Raw genomic sequence first — 17,979 nt, forward strand, 5'->3', positions numbered from 1 at the left:
GTGAAGAAACTCCAATGCAAGGCGAAGACTGAAGAGACGGAGCAGCCCTTTTATAGGGCTCAAGCAGGAAGTCCACTCCTTAGGTGGGGCCAGCACACTTCCTGTGCCTGGCACTTTAAATTCAACAGAGAGGCGCACGCCGGCGCCTAAGAGAAGCAGGAAGAAGCTGTGCAGGACCGCGGACAGTGGCCTGCATGGAACGTCGGCATCATAGACGCAGGGCTGGCCTGAGGAGCAGGCCTCGATGACGGCAGCGGCTCCAGCTGCTGCAGGAGGCCGCTGCCTCGAGTAGCGGCTCCAGCCGCTACTCGAGCCTGGGGATGCGGCCTCCGCACCGCGAAGATCACATTGCCACCGCCGGCGGCTCCCAGCCGCAAGATGGTAGGAAGTCCGCGGCTCCGACCTCAGTGAAGACCCGACTTTGGTGGCACCGTGCCGCGACAAGGCAGGATACAAGGGGCGGCCTCCGGGCCGCGAGGAGAAGTACAGTCCGCGGCTCCGGCCGCATCAGGGAGAGGCAGAAACAAGGTAAACAGGGCCTGCTCGCGGGGTTTAGCTCCGCAGGCAGGTTCATAACAGTACCCCCTCCTCAAACCTCCTGTCAACAGTCCGAGCAAAAGGGTATCGGTCCATACCGGATGGAGGTATTTGAGGGTCCCATAAAAAAAAATGGAAGCTGGTAACTCCGGGGACTGCATGAAAAAGACAAGAGCAGCAGAAAGACAAGAAGACAACGACGAGAGACCAAGAGCACGAGACCGAGGGAACACGAGACCAAGGGAACACGAGACCGAGCGAGCGGTGACCGAGCGAGTGGAGACCGCGCGAGCGGAGACCGAGTGAGCGGAGACCGCGCGAACGGAGACCACGCAAACAGTGACCGCGCGAACATTGACCACGCGACTGACACACAACAAAAACAAAAGAGGGAGCAAGGGAACGGAGAGTAAGGGAACGGAGAGCAAGGGAGCGGAGAGCGAGCGAGCAAAGAGCGAGAGAGTGGAAAGCGAAAGAGCGAGTCACGAGGGAAGGAGAACGAGGGAGAGGAGGACGGGAACGAGGAGGACGGGAAATACATAACTGGAAAGCAACAAACGGGAAACAAAACAAACGAAGAACAAACAGAAAACAGGACAAACAAGCAACAAACAAAGAACAAGGCAGAACAAGCAACAAACAAGACCCAGACAAGAAGCACCAAGAAACACCAAGAAGACCTGGGGGAGGGAACCCAGGGCGGGCAAAACCCCCCCCCAGCAAAACCAGTAGGGGTGCAGGTGCCTCCTGCAGGTCGTAAAAACTCCAACCTGGCAACATGACAAAAAGTCTGGATGCAGGCGCCTCCTGCAGGTCATATAAAAAAAAATCCAGACAGCTGGCGCCTCCAGCAGGTCGTAGCAATGGCAAAGCTGGCGCATCCAGCGGGTTGAGAACACAAAGTCCTGAAAAAAATTTTCAGTCCCATAACCAGTCCAGGAACAAACAAGACTCTGGAACAAGGCGGATCCATCGGCGGAGCACCACCGTAGGGCACATGGCCTTGCATTCTGTCGTGTAGGTGGCCTCGAGAGGCCTAGCATTCTTTTACGTGACGGGTGTTTTTGTGTGCCCTTGGGCCTCAGCCCGACCCCAGACGGATCCAGGACCGAACCGAGGGTTGACGACGGTTCCAGCATGGCTGACGGTCTTACCCTCTGCCAGGCCTGCAAGCTCCCAAGGCCAACAACAAGATGATGATGGAATGTGAATGGTCCTCCGACCATTCCGAGCCCTTTCGGACCTGCCACTTGGATCGGCATGGAGCAACAGGCCTGGCCTGAGGTCGAGGGCAGACGGGCCTTGACACGAAGACATAACACCAAGGTCGATGCATAGGCATCGCAGACGAAGACATGACACCAAGGCTGATGCGGATGAAATCAGAGACGAGGGCTGGCACAAGACATGACACCAAGGTAGCTGAAGACATGACACCAAGGCTGATGCGAAGACATCACGGACCAATGGTCGATGCGACGGCATCCCGGACCAGGGTCAATGTGACGACAACAGGAGCAAGATGTTGACATGATACCAAGACTGATACAATGGCATCCAGGATGAGACGAGGAACTTGACGAAGTCCAGACGAGAAGAGAAGCTGGGCGGAAGGACATTGGCACTGTCTCTCAGGGCGCCCTACACAGTCCACCCGCAGGACTGGTCGCAGACCACCCTGTCCCACTGCGCGCCCTACACAGCCCGAGGAGGCTGGTCACGGACCACGCTGAGAACGGGACAAGCGCAGGGAAGAATCCAACCGAGGCAGAACTTCAACGACGGAGCCATAAGTCATCCAGAGCTCCACAAAGGCTGGCAGGACATGACGGCTCAGGAGCACAGGAACGAATTCCACCTGTAGGCTACTCCACGCTCGGGAAAGACGTCATCCGAGAGAGCATGGCCTGACAGGTACCAGAAGGCTCAGGAGCACTGAAGCAAACACCAAGAAGGGCAGGACACCAAGGAACTTGGGACATCAGGAAGCAGAAGGTCAAGACAAGACACCAGGACACCTGGATGGGGACCTCTGGCACGAAGACTTGACATGACATGAAGACGAAACGAAGAGGAGCTCCACGAAGAAGACCTGACGGAGCTCTGGCAGGCAGGAGCCTCCAGAGTGAAGTAACTCCGATGCAAGGCAAAGACTGAAGAGACGGAGCAGCCCTTTTATAGGGCTCAAGCAGGAAGTCCACTCCTTAGGTGGGGCCAGCAAACTTCCTGTGTCTGGCCCTTTAAATTCAACAGAGAGGCGCGCGCCGGCACCTAAGGGAAGCAGGAAGAAGCTCTGCAGGACCGCGGACAACGGCCTGCACGGAAAGTCGGCGTTACAGACGCAGGGCTGGCCTGAGGAACAGGCCTCGATGACGGCAGCGGCTCCAGCCGCTGCAGGAGGCCCCGGGGGCGGCTCCAGCCGCTACTCGAGCCCGGGGATGTGGCCTCCACGCCGCGAAGATCACGTTGCCGGCGGCAGCTCCCAGCCGCAAGATGTAGGAAGTCCGCGGCTCTGACCGTGGTGAAGTCCCGACTTTGGCGGCACCGTGCCGCAACAAGGCAGGATACAAGGGGCGGCCTCTGGGCCGCAAGAAGAAGTACAGTCCGCGGCTCCGGCCGCATCGGGGAAAGGCAGAAACAAGGTAAACAGGGCCTGCTCGTGGGGATTAGCTCCGCGGGCAGGTTCATAACAGGAAGTCCTGCCTCACAAATCTGCTATATTTTTTAAGAGGTTAATAAACGTAGATAATGGTGAGCTAGTGGATGTAGTGTATTTGGATTTTCAGAAGAAATTTGAGAAAGTGCCCCTGGAGACACTCCTGAAAAAATTAAAACATCATAGGATTACAAACTGGTTAAAAGATAGGAGACAGTGCTCTGTAATATATGTATAAATGATCTGGAAAGGGGAACAATGAGTGAGATGATCAAATTTGTAGACGACACAAAATTATTTCGAATTTTTAAATCAGAAGCAGATTGTGAAAAGTTGCAGGAGGACCTTTACAGACTGGAAGATTGGGCATACACATTTATGTATTTATTTATTTAACAGCATTTATGGATCACTTTCCAAACCAACTGGGATTTGCCCAACGCGATGTGTGCAATTGCACATAAAATTACAAAAAAACCCCGTAGAAGTCAATCACAATATAGTTAAAACAAAACCATACAAACAAATACAATCTCAACAACTGCTATCAATGGCTGAGCATCCTTCTTCCTCACCTATCACTCTCTTGGGACATCAACCATGTTTTCAGACCTTTTCAGAATTTGAGCAGATCACTTTCCTCTCGTAACATGAGAGGAAGCTCATGCCAGCATTTTGGTAATGCTGCCCAACAGGCCCGATTCTGTAAATGCAAATACTTAAATCCTTTGCCACTGGAAGTTGAAGTTGATATCTATTGTTTCCTCGCAAGTTACAACAGCTAGATGCCTACCTCAAACTTCCTGTCAAATGAAGGCCAAAACGAGACATTGAAATCTACAATGCTGAGTTATAGAGAGCCAGTGTAGCTGTCTAAGTAATGGTCCAGTTGAAACACATCATGAATCACATGTAATAAGACAGGCGCCATATTCTGTATTACCTGCAATTTTCTAGTCATTTTCCCTGGCAACCCCAAATACAATAAAGAATAGCCGAAAGTCCTTCAAAAATCCTTTATTGATTGCCCGACTCTAGGCCTGAGTTTCGCCCACCAAAGGGCTGCTTCAGGGGCCATTGACGTTACTTAAGTGAGCCTGTGATGTACTCCAACGGATTGAGCTCACCTATGCACATGCCAATTTGAATTTTATTCAGCCCCTGAAGCAGCCCTTTGGTGGGCGAAACTCAGGCCTAGAGTCGGGCAATCAATAAAGGATTTTTGAAGGACTTTCGGCTATTCTTTATTTCATTCCTCATGGCTTTTCTAGACCGCCTTCCTCTCTGTTTTCTGGGCCAATCCCAAATACAATGCATTGCAATAATCCATTTGAGACACAACTAATGCATAGAAAATCTTCTTTAAAGCAGAAAGGTCTCCAATTGTCTAATTAACTTCAAGATCAAATAGGCATTTTGAGCAACCTGGGAAATCTGACTTTCCAGTGAAAAAGAGGAATCTAATATCACCCCCAAGAATTTCACTTCCTCTTTTGGCACCAGCAAATTGCCCCCACAATAGGGAAATTCAGAGAACCCTCTGGCCTAATTCGCAACAATTTTGCTTTACAAGCATTAACAACTAACCCATTATTTTTCAACTACTTTCCCACTAAAGCTAGACAGGTATTAGCTCATTGAACAGCTTCCACCCCTTCCTTCCCAAAGGCACTACCAACTGTCTATCGTCCATGTAAACAATGGACATAAATCCCAGAGATTGAATAAGGGCCCCCAATGGGACCGAAAAGTGTTGAAAAGTACACCTAAATGAAGTTCTCTAACACAGAGATCTTACCCTGAAAGGCCACAGCTTGAGATCTACCTTGAAAAAAAACCCCCCAATCTATTTCAACACTTGACCTCCCAGTCCCTAATCTAAACACCAAAAGATTAAAAGTAAACGATCCACTAAATCAAAAGCATTTAATAAATCAAGCATAATCAATAAAACTGTTTCCCCCCGATTCAAACAAGGAAGGAAAACATCATTGATACCATAACTGTTTCTGTATTGCAGCCCCTGCAAAATCTGCCTGGGCCGCATTCAGACATCATATTTTCAGAAAATTGTTCGGTCACCACCTTCTCCTCCACCTTTGCTATAAATGGCAAGTTTGACACCAATCTATAACTACTACAAATTGTAGGATCCAGCTTATTATTTTCAAAAGAAGAGAAACCATTGCTTTCTTCAGAATTTCAGGAACAATACTATCTGACCAAAAAGTGTTTACCAGTTTTAAAAGAAAGGATAACACCTCGACTGACAACCCATGTATCAAAAAGGAAGGACAGGAATCTAATGCAAAGCTTGATATCGTCTCAAAACCAACTTCAGTTAAAATAGAGAGAGAGAAAATCTAATGTGGTCCAGTGCAAAGTAATGCATATGAGGAAAAGTAACCCACACTGTAGTTTCATGATGTTACGTTCCATATTAGGATCTGGGTGTCATTGAGAACAATACTTGGCGGTGGTCAAAAAAGCAAGCAGAATGTTAGGAATTATTAGGGAAGGAATGGAGAATAAAATGGAGAATGTCATAATGCCTCTATATTGCTCTATAGTGAGACCACACTTGGAGTACTCTGGGCAATTCTGGTTGCCTCATCTCATAAAAGATACAGTTGCATTGGAAAAGGTACAGAAAGGATGATAAAAATTATAAAGGGGATGGAACAACTCCCCTGTGAGGAAAGGCTAAAGTGGTTAGGGCTGTTCAGCTTGGAGAAAAGAAGGATGAGGGGGGGGATATGATAGAGGTCTACAAAATCATGAATGGAATAGAATGGGTACATATAAATTGGCTATTTACTTTAAAAAAAAACATACAAAATCTAGGGGCTCATTCCATGAAGTTAATAAGTAGCACATTCAAAACAAATCGGAGAAAATTCTTTTTCACTCAACACATAGTTAAGCACTGGAATTCATTTCTGGAGGATGTAGTTAAGGCATTAGTATAGTAGATTTAAAAAAGGTTTAGATAAGTTCCTGAAGGAGAAGTCCATCAACTGTTATTAACCAAGTAGACTTAGGGAATAACCACTACTTATCACTGCACGGTAGCAGCATGGGATCTATTTATTGTTTGGGATCTTGCCAGGTACTTGTAACCTGGATTGGCCACTCTTGGAAACAGGATACTGGGTTTGATGGACCCTCGGTCTGACCAAGTATGGCAATTCATTTGATTTTTGTAATTAATGTTTTATTAACCAATAAACACAATAAAATACTGAGATAACATTTCATCATAGATTTTACATAAACATAAAAGAAATCCCGCCCTTTCCCCAACTTTTAACCTTACCATCCCCCCACCCACCCTTCCTATCACCCATCAACACTGTCAACACATCCACGCACTGACAGAGCTGGTGTGTGATAGCATGGCAATGCTTATGTTCTTGTGTGAGACTGGTTTACCCTGTCGCTGATGACTTGCAGCTATCTGGCATCTCCTTCTTCCCTAAACCTTGCACCAAATTCAAAATCCAAGAAAGTATTTAATGTCTTCCTTCAGAGATACACCCAACCACCTTCCCCACCCAGATCTTGCTCACCGTGGTCTTCTCCAGACAGTGTAGGAGGTGGTGGTGCTGCTGCTCAAAGGCTGAGCGGCTCTTCACAAACAGGGTATGAGCATCACTGTCCTTGTCCTGTCAGACAGAGAGAGAAAGTACAGGGATTAGAAGTTCCTTCCCATCTAGCTCTTATTAGCAAGCTCTTTTGCACAGCTTTTCCCTTTCCTGCTTCCTCATCTGGTTATCATCAGGAATTTGTGCATGGCCTTGCTCTTCACCGCTTACTTATCTGGCATTCCCCAGGAAGAAATCGTACATAAGCTCCTCGCTTACTTGGTTCCCCATCTGGCTCTCATTAGGGAGCCTTCTTCCTTCTCCTTCTGACATTCATCAGGTAGATATATACTATATCTTCTCTCCTTATTCCTTCCCCATCCAGCCCTTATCCAGGAGCCATCATGCACAGCCCCTTTCTTCATGCCTCCCCCTCTGGCTGTTACTAAGGATGACCCGATCACTAAGCGGTTCTTGCGGACTTGGGATTCAAGTGTCAGATGTCCTGAATGGATCTGAGGACCTCTTTGCCCCACCCACAGTTCAGGGGGAGCTGGGAATTTCAGGATCCCCTCCCCATGTTCTGCTCCTTGCCTTTCATACTCATACCTCAAGCCCTCCGTTCTGCTTATATAGCATGAAGGCATTCGTGGTGCCATTCTTGGTCAGCCTGATGCGAGCCAGACGCACTTTCTGCAAAGCAAAGTGAGAAGATGATAGTGCAATTAAACACAATTGTAACAGGATGAGCGCTAAGTTCCAGCAAACCAGTTCTAGCTGGCTCAGCCATCCATGGGAAGGTGTTCACTCTCCACTGCCAAAGAAATGAATGGAGGGGAGGCTGAACTGAAAAGTGCTGCCTTAAAATGGAGGCTGTCTCTGGTAATGATGAAGGATCAAAATCATAGATTTTTCCATTGCTATTTACTTTACGTTTTGAAACCAGCAGCATTGTGATGTCACTGTTAAAGCTGCCTTGCGACTATGATGTCATCAGGCAGACTTGCTGTTGGAAGCAATTCAAACTGTTGTGATGTCATCAGGTTTTGATCAAGCTGCCCTAGTATTGGTTAGCTTGTAGGAACCATTGTGATGTCATAAAGTATTATTAAAGCTGCATTGCTGTTATTTAGCAACTCAGCAGATATATAAATGAAGGCTAATTAGAGACCTATGACAATGAAACGCTTCTGTGATGTTATCAGGCTCTGTTCAAGTTGCCCTGGAATGGTCAACGCCTCAGTAGATTATATAATTGAAGGTTACCATGGAACTACTGGTAGTTTTTTTTTTTAGCATGGCACCATGACTCTGGGACCTGCAAATCTAGAAGACTGCTTAAAATCCTGGACCCAGATGCACGGTTCTGATGAACAGCTGAATCTGTACCTGCTGAGCCCGCCGTTTGTCAGCTCGCTGATTCTGGTGGTAGATCCGACTGAAGTTGGACACAATAACAGGGACAGGAAGTGCAATCACCAACACACCACTCAGGGAGCAAATGGAGCCAAAAATCTTCCCTGCAATTGTATTTGGGACCATATCACCATACCTGAAAAAAAGGAAGACTAATCATTCTGGATATTTTCTCACTCTGGACAGCGTTAGGAAAATAAAAACCAGAGCAAGAGAAAGGGAAGGATTTTGTTCATTTTTAATTAATCTTATTGTTAAAATGGTAGACAGATCACTTAGAAGACATGCCAAAAGCTTCATCTAGGTTTCAAGTTTGCTTTTGCACTTTTCATAGTCTATAAATAATTCACACAATATACTGCAAAGATGACTTTCAGAGGCTTCACCCTGGTTTTTTCCTTTAGTGGATGCTGAATTGTACTGTTTGCTTCCTTGACTCTCAATCTCTTTGGGTGGATCCACTACTAGGGGAAGGATTCTGAGGGTGATTGGCCTTAAATTGGACAGTGCCCTTTAGAAGAGAAACATAGTGGGGTCCATCTAGGTACCATACTGGGAAACTATGCATAGAGACTTATATTATCTATCTATCTATATGTGTGTGTGTGTGTGTGTGTGTGCGCGCGCGCGTGTGTGTTGGTGTCTAATGGAGCTTCAGGGTTCAAGTTCAGGAAACTTTATTGGCATGACAATTTGTACATGTGATACCAAAATAATACATAAAGGGTTAAAGTTTCAAAGGCTTAGTTGGAAACTGCATGTAAATTTAGGGTTTATATGGGTCAAATAACTGAATCCACCCTCGTGCATTTTTAGCTGGCTGAAAGTACAGTAAAAGCCCCATTATTCAGCACAAGTGGAGAAATGGTCTGTTATCTAAGAGTCCCCTGGTTCCTGCTCTAGGACATGGCAATGGACAGTCCCTACTCTTTGGAGTTTACAATCTAGTCAAGATGAACAGGCAAGGCACATAACAACAAACAAATAAGAGGCTTTAAGTTACAACAGTGAGGCTCTGATTGGGAAGAGCTAAACCAGGGGCTGTAAAATTATACTTGGAGACCCATAATTGATACCCAGACTGATCAGCATTTGAAATTAGCTTACAACTGTTTTCTGCAATTCTAAAAAATGTATTAGAATCAAGGGGGAAGATTTCAAGTCTCAAAAGTGGAGTTTACTTAATTGAGCAAAGCTGCAAGCATTTGGGTTATTGCCCCACCAACCAAAGTATATTAAAAAAAAAAAAAAAAGAAATCTCGTTCTGGGGTTTTTTTTTTATATATAGGAAAATGTATATTAAAAAAACACAGGACATGGGGTGGGTGGGTGAGGTGCTTGCGCATACAGGATGCACAACTGTAGCCATAGTAAAAAGAAGCAGTTTGATGGAAGGGAGAGTACTAAACAAGTATGTTAAAGTATATACACACATAGCGGATATATGTGCTTTACATCATTGTTTTACATGGTATAAGTGTATGTACGGAGTTTTTAGCTGCAGAACAAACACAAAGTATGTGCAGACCTTGGATATCAGCTCTGGATTTGTGTGGCTAAAAAAAAGGTGCCTAGAATGCCAGTTAGGTGCCCAAAGAGTTAAAAGAAATATATGAAGCCTGCCCCGCCCATCCCTGCCACTTAAGGCACTGTTGGGGACCTTACAAGAGGGTTTTTGTGGGTGGGAGGGGACGAAGCCCGCCTCCTTGGATAACCTGAAAATGAGTGACATCCTGGAAAGGCCCACAGAGGAGGAAGTTGGCAGGGCTGCTGCCCTCTTGCTGTTGTTTATTTTTTTGTTCTTTTTCTGGGTCAGAAAATATGGGTGTTTCCTAAATTTGACACAGAGGGAGAGGAAGAATTGTCTGCAGATGCGCCAAGAGGTGTTAGCTGTTGGGGGCTGAATATTTTCTGTTTCCTCTGCAAGTGTCTTGTTAAATACTTTAATAAGCGATGCATATTCTCTGAGCCTAAGCAATTAGGGACTTATTTTTGGATTCTAAAATGACTTGGAGTGGGAGCAAATAATAAGGTTATCTTAGGTGTTTAGACATGTTTCTCAGAGATAGCTGGAAGCTGTACTATGGCCACCACAGGGCCTCGTGGATTGGTTTAGGTACTGCTAGCCAGTCTGGCAGAGTCATGTTTTCCACTATTTCTAATATATATGGCCCCCTATATTGTGGGCTGTATAGGAAATACATATTTGGTAGGGTGTTTTTCTTGTCACTTCTTTTTCCTTATGTAAGTTGATTTGTTGCCAGAATGTGTAATTCATTTCCTTTCAAGTGTTCTTGAATTTAAATTGTTAATTCCTGACAATGACACAATACAACTAAATAAATTAAGGGAAAATACAAAATACTAATAATATCTGTAAATTAAAATTTAAAAAAGTACCGACAGGACAATAACAAGGATGGTTAGAGGATTCTGGTGATTGTTCAGTACGGATTCTGATCACATTCAGGCCAATGCAATATCGGCGCACGTTAAAGGGGCGCTCATGATTGAGCACCCACTCCCTTAACACGCGCCGATCCACCTCGCTGGGGCGCCCAATGCAAAATGCAAATGGGCTGCCGTGGTAAAAAGGAGGCGCTAGGGGAAATTGCGCGCCCCTAGCGCCTCCTCGGCAGCGGGCGCCCGGGAGAGGTGGCTGTTAGTGGGTTAGGAAAACGGACGCTCAGTTAACAAGCTTCCATTTTCCTAACCTGACCGCCGGCACCCTTTTTTTTTTTTTTTCTCAGGACATTGTAATTTTTTAGTTCCTCTGACTTAATATTGCCACGATATTAAGTTGTAGGAAGTACAGAAAAGCAGCATTTTCTGCTTTTCTGTACACTTTTAGGGCTCCTCCACATTAATTTTGGCGAGTAAAAATGTGCACGCCAGGCACACATTTGTTTTTTTTTTGCATGGGGGGAGTGGGGGGGAATAGATAATAGCCTCATCAATATGCATTTGCATGTGATGAGCGCTATTACCTATGCACGCGATTGGACGCGCATTTTGGACGTGCTTTCCCCCGTTTTGCATTGGGGGGTCTATGGACGCGCGTCCAAAACGCACGTCCAATCGTGGGTCGAGCCGTACGCTGCAGCCAGTGCATGGTATTGCATCGGCCTGATTATTTTCTGGAATACTTTGCTGCTGTAGCAGTTGTTTTTCCTCCCCACCCCCAGGATTATACAGAGTTTATCCTGCTCCTTCATTTGTGAGAAATCTGGAATGCACCAATCTCCCTTCTCTCTTCCCCTACTCCCACCCCTCCCTCCCCCCAAAAGGAGCCTTCTGTGCTGACTAAGACTCCAGGATCTGTGACTGCTTTGCTAATGAATTAGTCATTAGCATTTAATGGAGTGTCAGGGAATATTCAATCATTCTCTCTGACTCACAAAACACATACCACCTCAATCCTGCCTTGCAGCAACCTCTGCTATTCCAGTACTGAGCACATGCACACGGGCGCGTGCGCCTACACACACACACACACAGCTCTGCCAATGCACTTCACTCCTACTTCACAACTTCCCCACTATTCCAATGCTCAGGACCCCCCACACACATACACAGCTCTGCCAATGTACCTCATTACTGCCCTGAAGCACTCCCCCTGTTATGGCAGATCTCTCTATATTTGTGTCTACACTTATTTGCCTGTTCTGCCTGCCTATATTGCTACAGTAGCTATGAAAGGCAATTTTCAGAGCATGTTAAGTATCTGGTATCAATCGATGCCCTGCTTTCTTCTCTGATGAGTTGCTACTGAATGGAAAGAAAAAATCTCTTCAATTTCTTATAGTCCATTTCTAAAGCATGCATGAGAGAGAAAAAGAGGAGAGGGAGAGGGTCAAAGGGAGGAATAGGGAGGGCGTGAGGGATACAGAGAGGGAGAGAAAAACAGGGAGAAAGATTAAAAGACGAGGAAGGGATATGGGAGGGCGTTTGAAAATGAGGAATACCTGTCACTGGGGGATTAGGGTAAATCTTGAGCACTTTGGGATCATGGGATGAGCCTGAAGGGAGCTGGCCCAGGAGTAATCTAAGGAAATATTTCTTCACAGAAAAGATGGCAAATACATGGAACAGCCTCCCAGATAGGGTTGCCAACATACCGGGGAACTCACTGGATTAGACCCAGAGACCTGGAATTCTGGAGGAAGAAGACTGCAGGAGCCGCGCGGGCAGGAAGGAGGAGGAGGATCAGGGATCAGGGCTGCTGCGTACTCCATCCCATGGCAGCCCAGCAGCAGGGCCACCATGGACTTCATCCTGTGATGGCCGAAAGTGAATGTGTGTGAGAGAGAGAGAGAGAGAGAGAGAGAAAGACAGCATGTGAGAGTGAGAGCCTGTGTGTGTGCGTGAGAGAGAGAGAAACAGCATGTGAGAGTGAGAGCCTGTGTCTGTGTGAGAGAGAAAGAAACAGCATGTGAGAGTGAGAGCCTGTGTGTGTGTGTGTGTGTGTGTGTGTGAGAGAGAGAGAGAGAGAGAAACAGCATGTGAGAGTGAGAGCCTGTGTGTGTGTGTGTGTGTGTATAAAAGAGAAACAGCATGTGAGAGTGAGAGCCTGTGTGTTTGAGGAAGGAAGGGAAGAAGAAATCACGAGAGAGAAGAAACAGAAAGCAAAAAAAGAGATCCTAAGAAATGAATTAGGAAAAGAACGAGATGTGGAACGTGGAAAAATAGGCCAGGACCAACCGATTAGAAAAATAAGATAAGACAATAAAGGTAAAAAAAACAACATTGTATTTTGATTTTTTTGTGATTGGCATGTGCTACATGTTAGACTCACCACTCGCAGGATGACCCTGCGAGCGGCTTTACCTGACCCGACGCCAGCCCGGAGTTCCTGCTTCGTGCTGCTGCTCCTGCCTCCTACGTGCTTGTGTGCATGACGCTTCTGCAATTAAAGTGGCTGTGGAGGGAAAGCCCGCGGTGCCCTTGGATGACGGCTTTGCTGGTTTCCCTGTAAAAGCGCTCTTCAGACTCCTCAGCTTCACCTCAGCAAGAAGGTTTCTGGTTCCAGCTCTTCCTGGTTCCAGTCTTCTGTCTTGCTCAAGCTTTCCAGCCTGGTTCCTACTTTCAGCTCTGGCCTGGTTCCTGCCTTTAGTATCAGCCTGGTTCCTGCATTCGGTTCCAGCCTTGTACCTGCCTTTGGCTCTAAGCCTTGTTCCTGTCTTCAACTTCAGTCTGGTTCAGTCTTCTCAGCCTTCAGCTTTGCTTCAGTTTTCGCCTGTGGCTCCACTGTAGTCTTCAGCTCTGTGTCAACCCTCAGCCTTGCCTCAAACCATCAGCCTTGTCTCAAGTCATCAGTCTTGTCTTTGCCTGGCTTCAGGCACAGCCTGGTCTATGTATAGACTTTTGGACTCAGTCATAGTCTGACCCGTGCAAAGTCTCACTCACCCACCACTGGCATGAGTCTCGGGACTCTACCAATGAGGCTACATCATGGCAAGAGGGGCTCAAGCATATGCAGTGCCTTAAGTTTGCTGAGGCCATGAGCTCAGTGAATGCGTCCCTGCGATGGGCCATCACTGCCTTGATCACGCAGATGCAGGAGCAAAAAAGCAGAAATGATTGGTCTTCTGCACCAGTTCATACAAGAGGCCCAGTAGCAACTCGATCAAGTAAAAGACTCATTATGGTCCTTTTCACAGTCTTTAGACGTAATACAAGTTCAACATCCATCTTTAGTCTCAGTTCCAGTTTTGGCGAACCCTGCACCAGTACCTATCTGGACTGGTGAGTCCATGATTCAACTATTGCTGTTTCTAAGATATGGGGGTGATCCTAAAGCATGCAGAGGATTCCTTAACGTATGCAAGATGCAATTTGAATTACAGCCAGTTTGTTTTTTCTCTGATTGTGTCAAGATCACTTATATACTCTCCCAGTTGAATGGTCCAGCTCTTGCTTGGGCTTCTCCCTTGTGGGAACAAGATGATTTGCTTCTCAGGAATTTGGACAATTTAATTCAGCAGTTCTGTCTGATCTTTGATGAATTTGGGCATGTCACGACCACTGCCACAGAGCTCCTTTGTATTCATCAGGGCACTCGTTCTGTTGGCGAATATGCAGTAGAATTCCATACCTTAGCTTCTGAACTTGGTCGGGGCAAAGATAGCCAAACCGCCATTTTTTGGCAGGGATTATCTAAGAGAATAAGATGAATTTACAGCCTGGGACCTTCCTCCCTCCCTCGAAGCACTCATTGCCTTGATTATTCGTATTGACCTAAGATTCCAGGAACAGGCACCTGAAAAAAAGAACTCTCAGCAGACCTTGCTTGTGGTTCCCAGACCTCCAAATCTTTCACTTCCCATCCTGGAACCACCAAAGGTGGATGCCTTCGAAGAACCCATGCAATTGGGTAATACCTGACTTTCACTTGAAGAGAAGCAGAGGCGAAGATCGCATAATATTTGTCTGTACCGTGCTGCACAAAATCATTTTGTCCATCAGTGAAACCAGAAAACTCTATAAAGAGAAGTCTTGTCGGGAAGGCAGCCTTGCACTATCCTGCTTCCTCTTCACTACTAATAATACTGGTGTGTCTTACCTACGGAAAACAATCATTTCAAACTGAAGCTTTCGTAGATTCCGGATTCACGGACATCTTTATCCAAGAATCACTGCTATGTCAATGTGGTTGCCCTACCTCCAACTTTAATCAACCCCTGTGTCATTTTGTCCATCTACGGAGAACCCCTACTTGGTCATGTGACTTCAGCTTCCTCGCCCATCATGATGCAGATTGGGTCTCACTTAGAGTACATTCAGTACTATGTACTATCTAAAGCATCCAGCCCTCTTATATTTTGACTACCCTGGCTGAATCTTCATCAACCATCTACTGACTGGAATTCTTTACAGATTGACCAATGGTGTCCATTCTATCGAGAACATTGTATTGTTTCACCTTTGACTCTGGCCAATTCATTTCGAACCACCTCGTCTGAAGTGCTGATTTTGCTACTTCAATGTAGAACCTGTTCCTACATGAATTCTGAATTGTGTTGTACTCCTGCTGAAGAACCTTTGCCCTTCAATAAGGACAAGTCTCAGTCCTTGTCCAAGCTTTCAGCCATGTCTTCAGTTAAGTCTTCTGCTTTGAATGTTTTTTCAGTCCAATCTCGAAACCAAAGAATCTCTGGATCCTGGGTCTGGATCCCCAAGCCCCCATTTGGTAAAATAGTACCTTTGTCTCCTCAGAAGCCGAAGAGAAACTTGAGGAGGGGGTACTCTTCGACTCACTGCTTGTGGGCCGGCCCTGCGAGTGGCTTTACCTGACCCAATGCTGGCCCTTGTTCTTGCTTCATGCAGCAGATGCTGCCGCAGCTGGTCCTGCTTTCTATGTGCACGTGCGCATGACGCTCCTGCAGTTAAAGGGGCCGCGGTGGGAAAGCCCATGGCACTCTTGGATGACATTTTTGCCAGTTGCTCTATAAAAGGGCTCTTCAGACTCCTCATCTTCACCTCAGCAAGAAGGTCTTCTGGTTCCTGCTCTTCCTGGTTCCAGTCTTCTATCTTGCTCAAGTCTTCCAGCCTAGTACCTGCCTTCTGTTCAAGCCTCGTTCCTGCTTTCGGCTCCAGCCTGGTTCCTGCCTTCAGATCAGGCTTGGTTCCTCCCTTCAGCTCTAGTCTGGTTCCTGCCTTTGGTCCCAACCTGGATCCTACCTTTGGCTCCAGCCTGGTTCTTGCCTTCAGTTCCAGCCTGGTTCCTACCTTCAGTGTCAACCTGGTTCCTGCCTTCGGCTCTAGTTTTGTTCCTGCCTTTAATGCTGGCCTGGTTCCTGCCTTCGGCTCCGACCTGGTTCCTACCTTCAGCTCCAGCCTGATTTCTGCTTTCAGTGTCAGCCTGGTTCCGGCTTTTGGCTCCAGTCTGATTCCTGCCTTCTGCTCTGGCCTGGTTCCAGCCTTTGGATCCAGCCTGGTTCCAGCCTTTGGATCCAGCCTGGTTCCTGCCCTCGGCTCCAGCTTGGTTCCTGCCTTCAGTGTCTGCCTGGTTGCTGCCTTAGGCTCCAGCCTGGATCTTGTCTTCAACTACAGCCTGGTTCATCTCTTCAGCTTCTGCCTGGTTCATTTCTTCAGCTTCTGCCTAGTTCTGTCTTCTCAGCCTTCAGTCTTCACCTGTGGTTCTGCTGCAGTCTTCAGCTCCGTGTCAGTCCTCACCCTTGCCTCAAGCCATCAGCCTAGTCTCAAGCCGTCAGTCTTGTCTTTGCCTGACTTCAGGCTCAGCCTGGTCTTTGTACAGACTTTTGGATTCAGTCATATACTGGCCTGGGAAAGACCTGCTCGCCCACTGCTGGTGTGGTTCTCAGGACTCTTATCTACGAGACTGCATCATGGCAAGAGGGGCTCACGCATACACAGTTCCTTATACTACACAGTGTATGTGAGAAAGTTTTGCACGCACATGCTCCAAAGATGGAGGGAGGTTTGACTGGGATCCTGTGGGCCCAGACACGTTTTTGGGGGGAATGAAGCAGTGAGAGTTGGTGAGGGGAAGGGGGAGGAGCCTGGATAGCCAAAACCTTTCAAGGGTGGGAGGTAAGGAGAAGATTCCTTGCACTAATAAGTCCTTTTCATTTTAACTGGCTTGGCACATAGTTCCCTAAATGGGTATTGAGGCCTTTATCCACTGTCATATTCTGTACTTTGGAGATGTGCCAGAAATCTTGCACGAGTGAACCTCCACAGGAAATGTCAGATCCCAGTTACTGTTCCATGCTAGCCTAAGTACGGAGAGACAGAAAATCATCAGGTGCCAAGAGATGCGACCAGAGACCTGGAAAATGTGACAGAAAGAGACAGATGGGGAGGGGGAGGTGCAATTTTAAAAATCCGTTAACCCAGGAATAAGGGCTTTTTGAACATTGGCCACACTGTACACAGGTAAAGGTATGCACAGGAAATCAGCAACTCATGCACATTTATCTGTGGGAAGAGTAGATAGGCTCAGCGGCAGGGCTATGTAGGGGGAGGCAACAATACACCTAGTTTTACTTATTCAAAAGTACGTGTGTTGTCTTTCAGGGAAAAAGTAGTTGCAAAAAAAGCAGATTCAAATCTCTGTGGGTACATTATCACCCAAAGCAATTTTCAGAGTGAAAGTGTGACTGTGTCTAGGGAAAAGTACCCATGAACTATGCAACAATACAGACACTATTGAAAATTGCTACCATAATCCCAATTATTTTGGGTGCCTCTAGCCTGATTTTAAGTACCACTTCCCAGCACTTTTCATTATGATGCCTCTATGCAGATCCCCGGTTTCCTGCGGCAGAATTTTCAAAATTCTGCATAAAAACATAAGAAATTGACATGCTGGGTAAGACCAAGGTGATTTAAGGATCAGGTGCTTTGAGGACTTTGAAAAAGCATGTGCATCAATGGAAGTGGCACCAAGCAGCAGTGTATAGAGGATGCATGCATCAACTACATCAGTGTTGCTTGCATTGAAGTAATGTTGGTGCCATGTGTCCATGTGCTGATGGGCCACATGTCAGTGGTGCTGATGCACCGTGCATTGACATCTGAGCACTGTGCAGAAACGGTGTCATGTTAAGAGGAAAGGGTGCCAATGCAACATGCATTGATGCGGGGTGGCCAGCACTACTCAACCCCAAAGCTTCAGCCTGGTGCATCAATGGGGCAATTTTTGAGGAGTTCCTGCTCAATTCAAGGTAGGTGAAGTTGCATTATAGCTTCTGAGGGACTTGCACTGTTCCTCCATTTTGTGCACTCTGGACCATTGAGTACAGGGACATTCTTCCACAAGCA

At 46.7% G+C, this 17,979-nt stretch overlaps 1 protein-coding gene across 1 annotated transcript in view; it reads right to left on the reverse strand.

Moving 5' to 3' along the window:
- KCND1 (potassium voltage-gated channel subfamily D member 1) overlaps positions 1 to 17,979 on the reverse strand; it is a 79,288-nt gene that overhangs the window by 21,417 nt on the left and 39,892 nt on the right. The window contains exons 2-4 of the mRNA XM_029610447.1: positions 8,167 to 8,329; positions 7,387 to 7,470; positions 6,763 to 6,858 (exon numbers count right to left, since the gene is read on the reverse strand). Coding sequence (XP_029466307.1) covers positions 6,763 to 6,858; positions 7,387 to 7,470; positions 8,167 to 8,329 — 343 coding nt within the window. The remainder of the gene's footprint in view (positions 1 to 6,762; positions 6,859 to 7,386; positions 7,471 to 8,166; positions 8,330 to 17,979) is intronic.

This window comes from Rhinatrema bivittatum, chromosome 1, assembly GCF_901001135.1.
Source record: "Rhinatrema bivittatum chromosome 1, aRhiBiv1.1, whole genome shotgun sequence".
Classification (NCBI taxonomy): Eukaryota; Metazoa; Chordata; class Amphibia; order Gymnophiona; family Rhinatrematidae; genus Rhinatrema; species Rhinatrema bivittatum.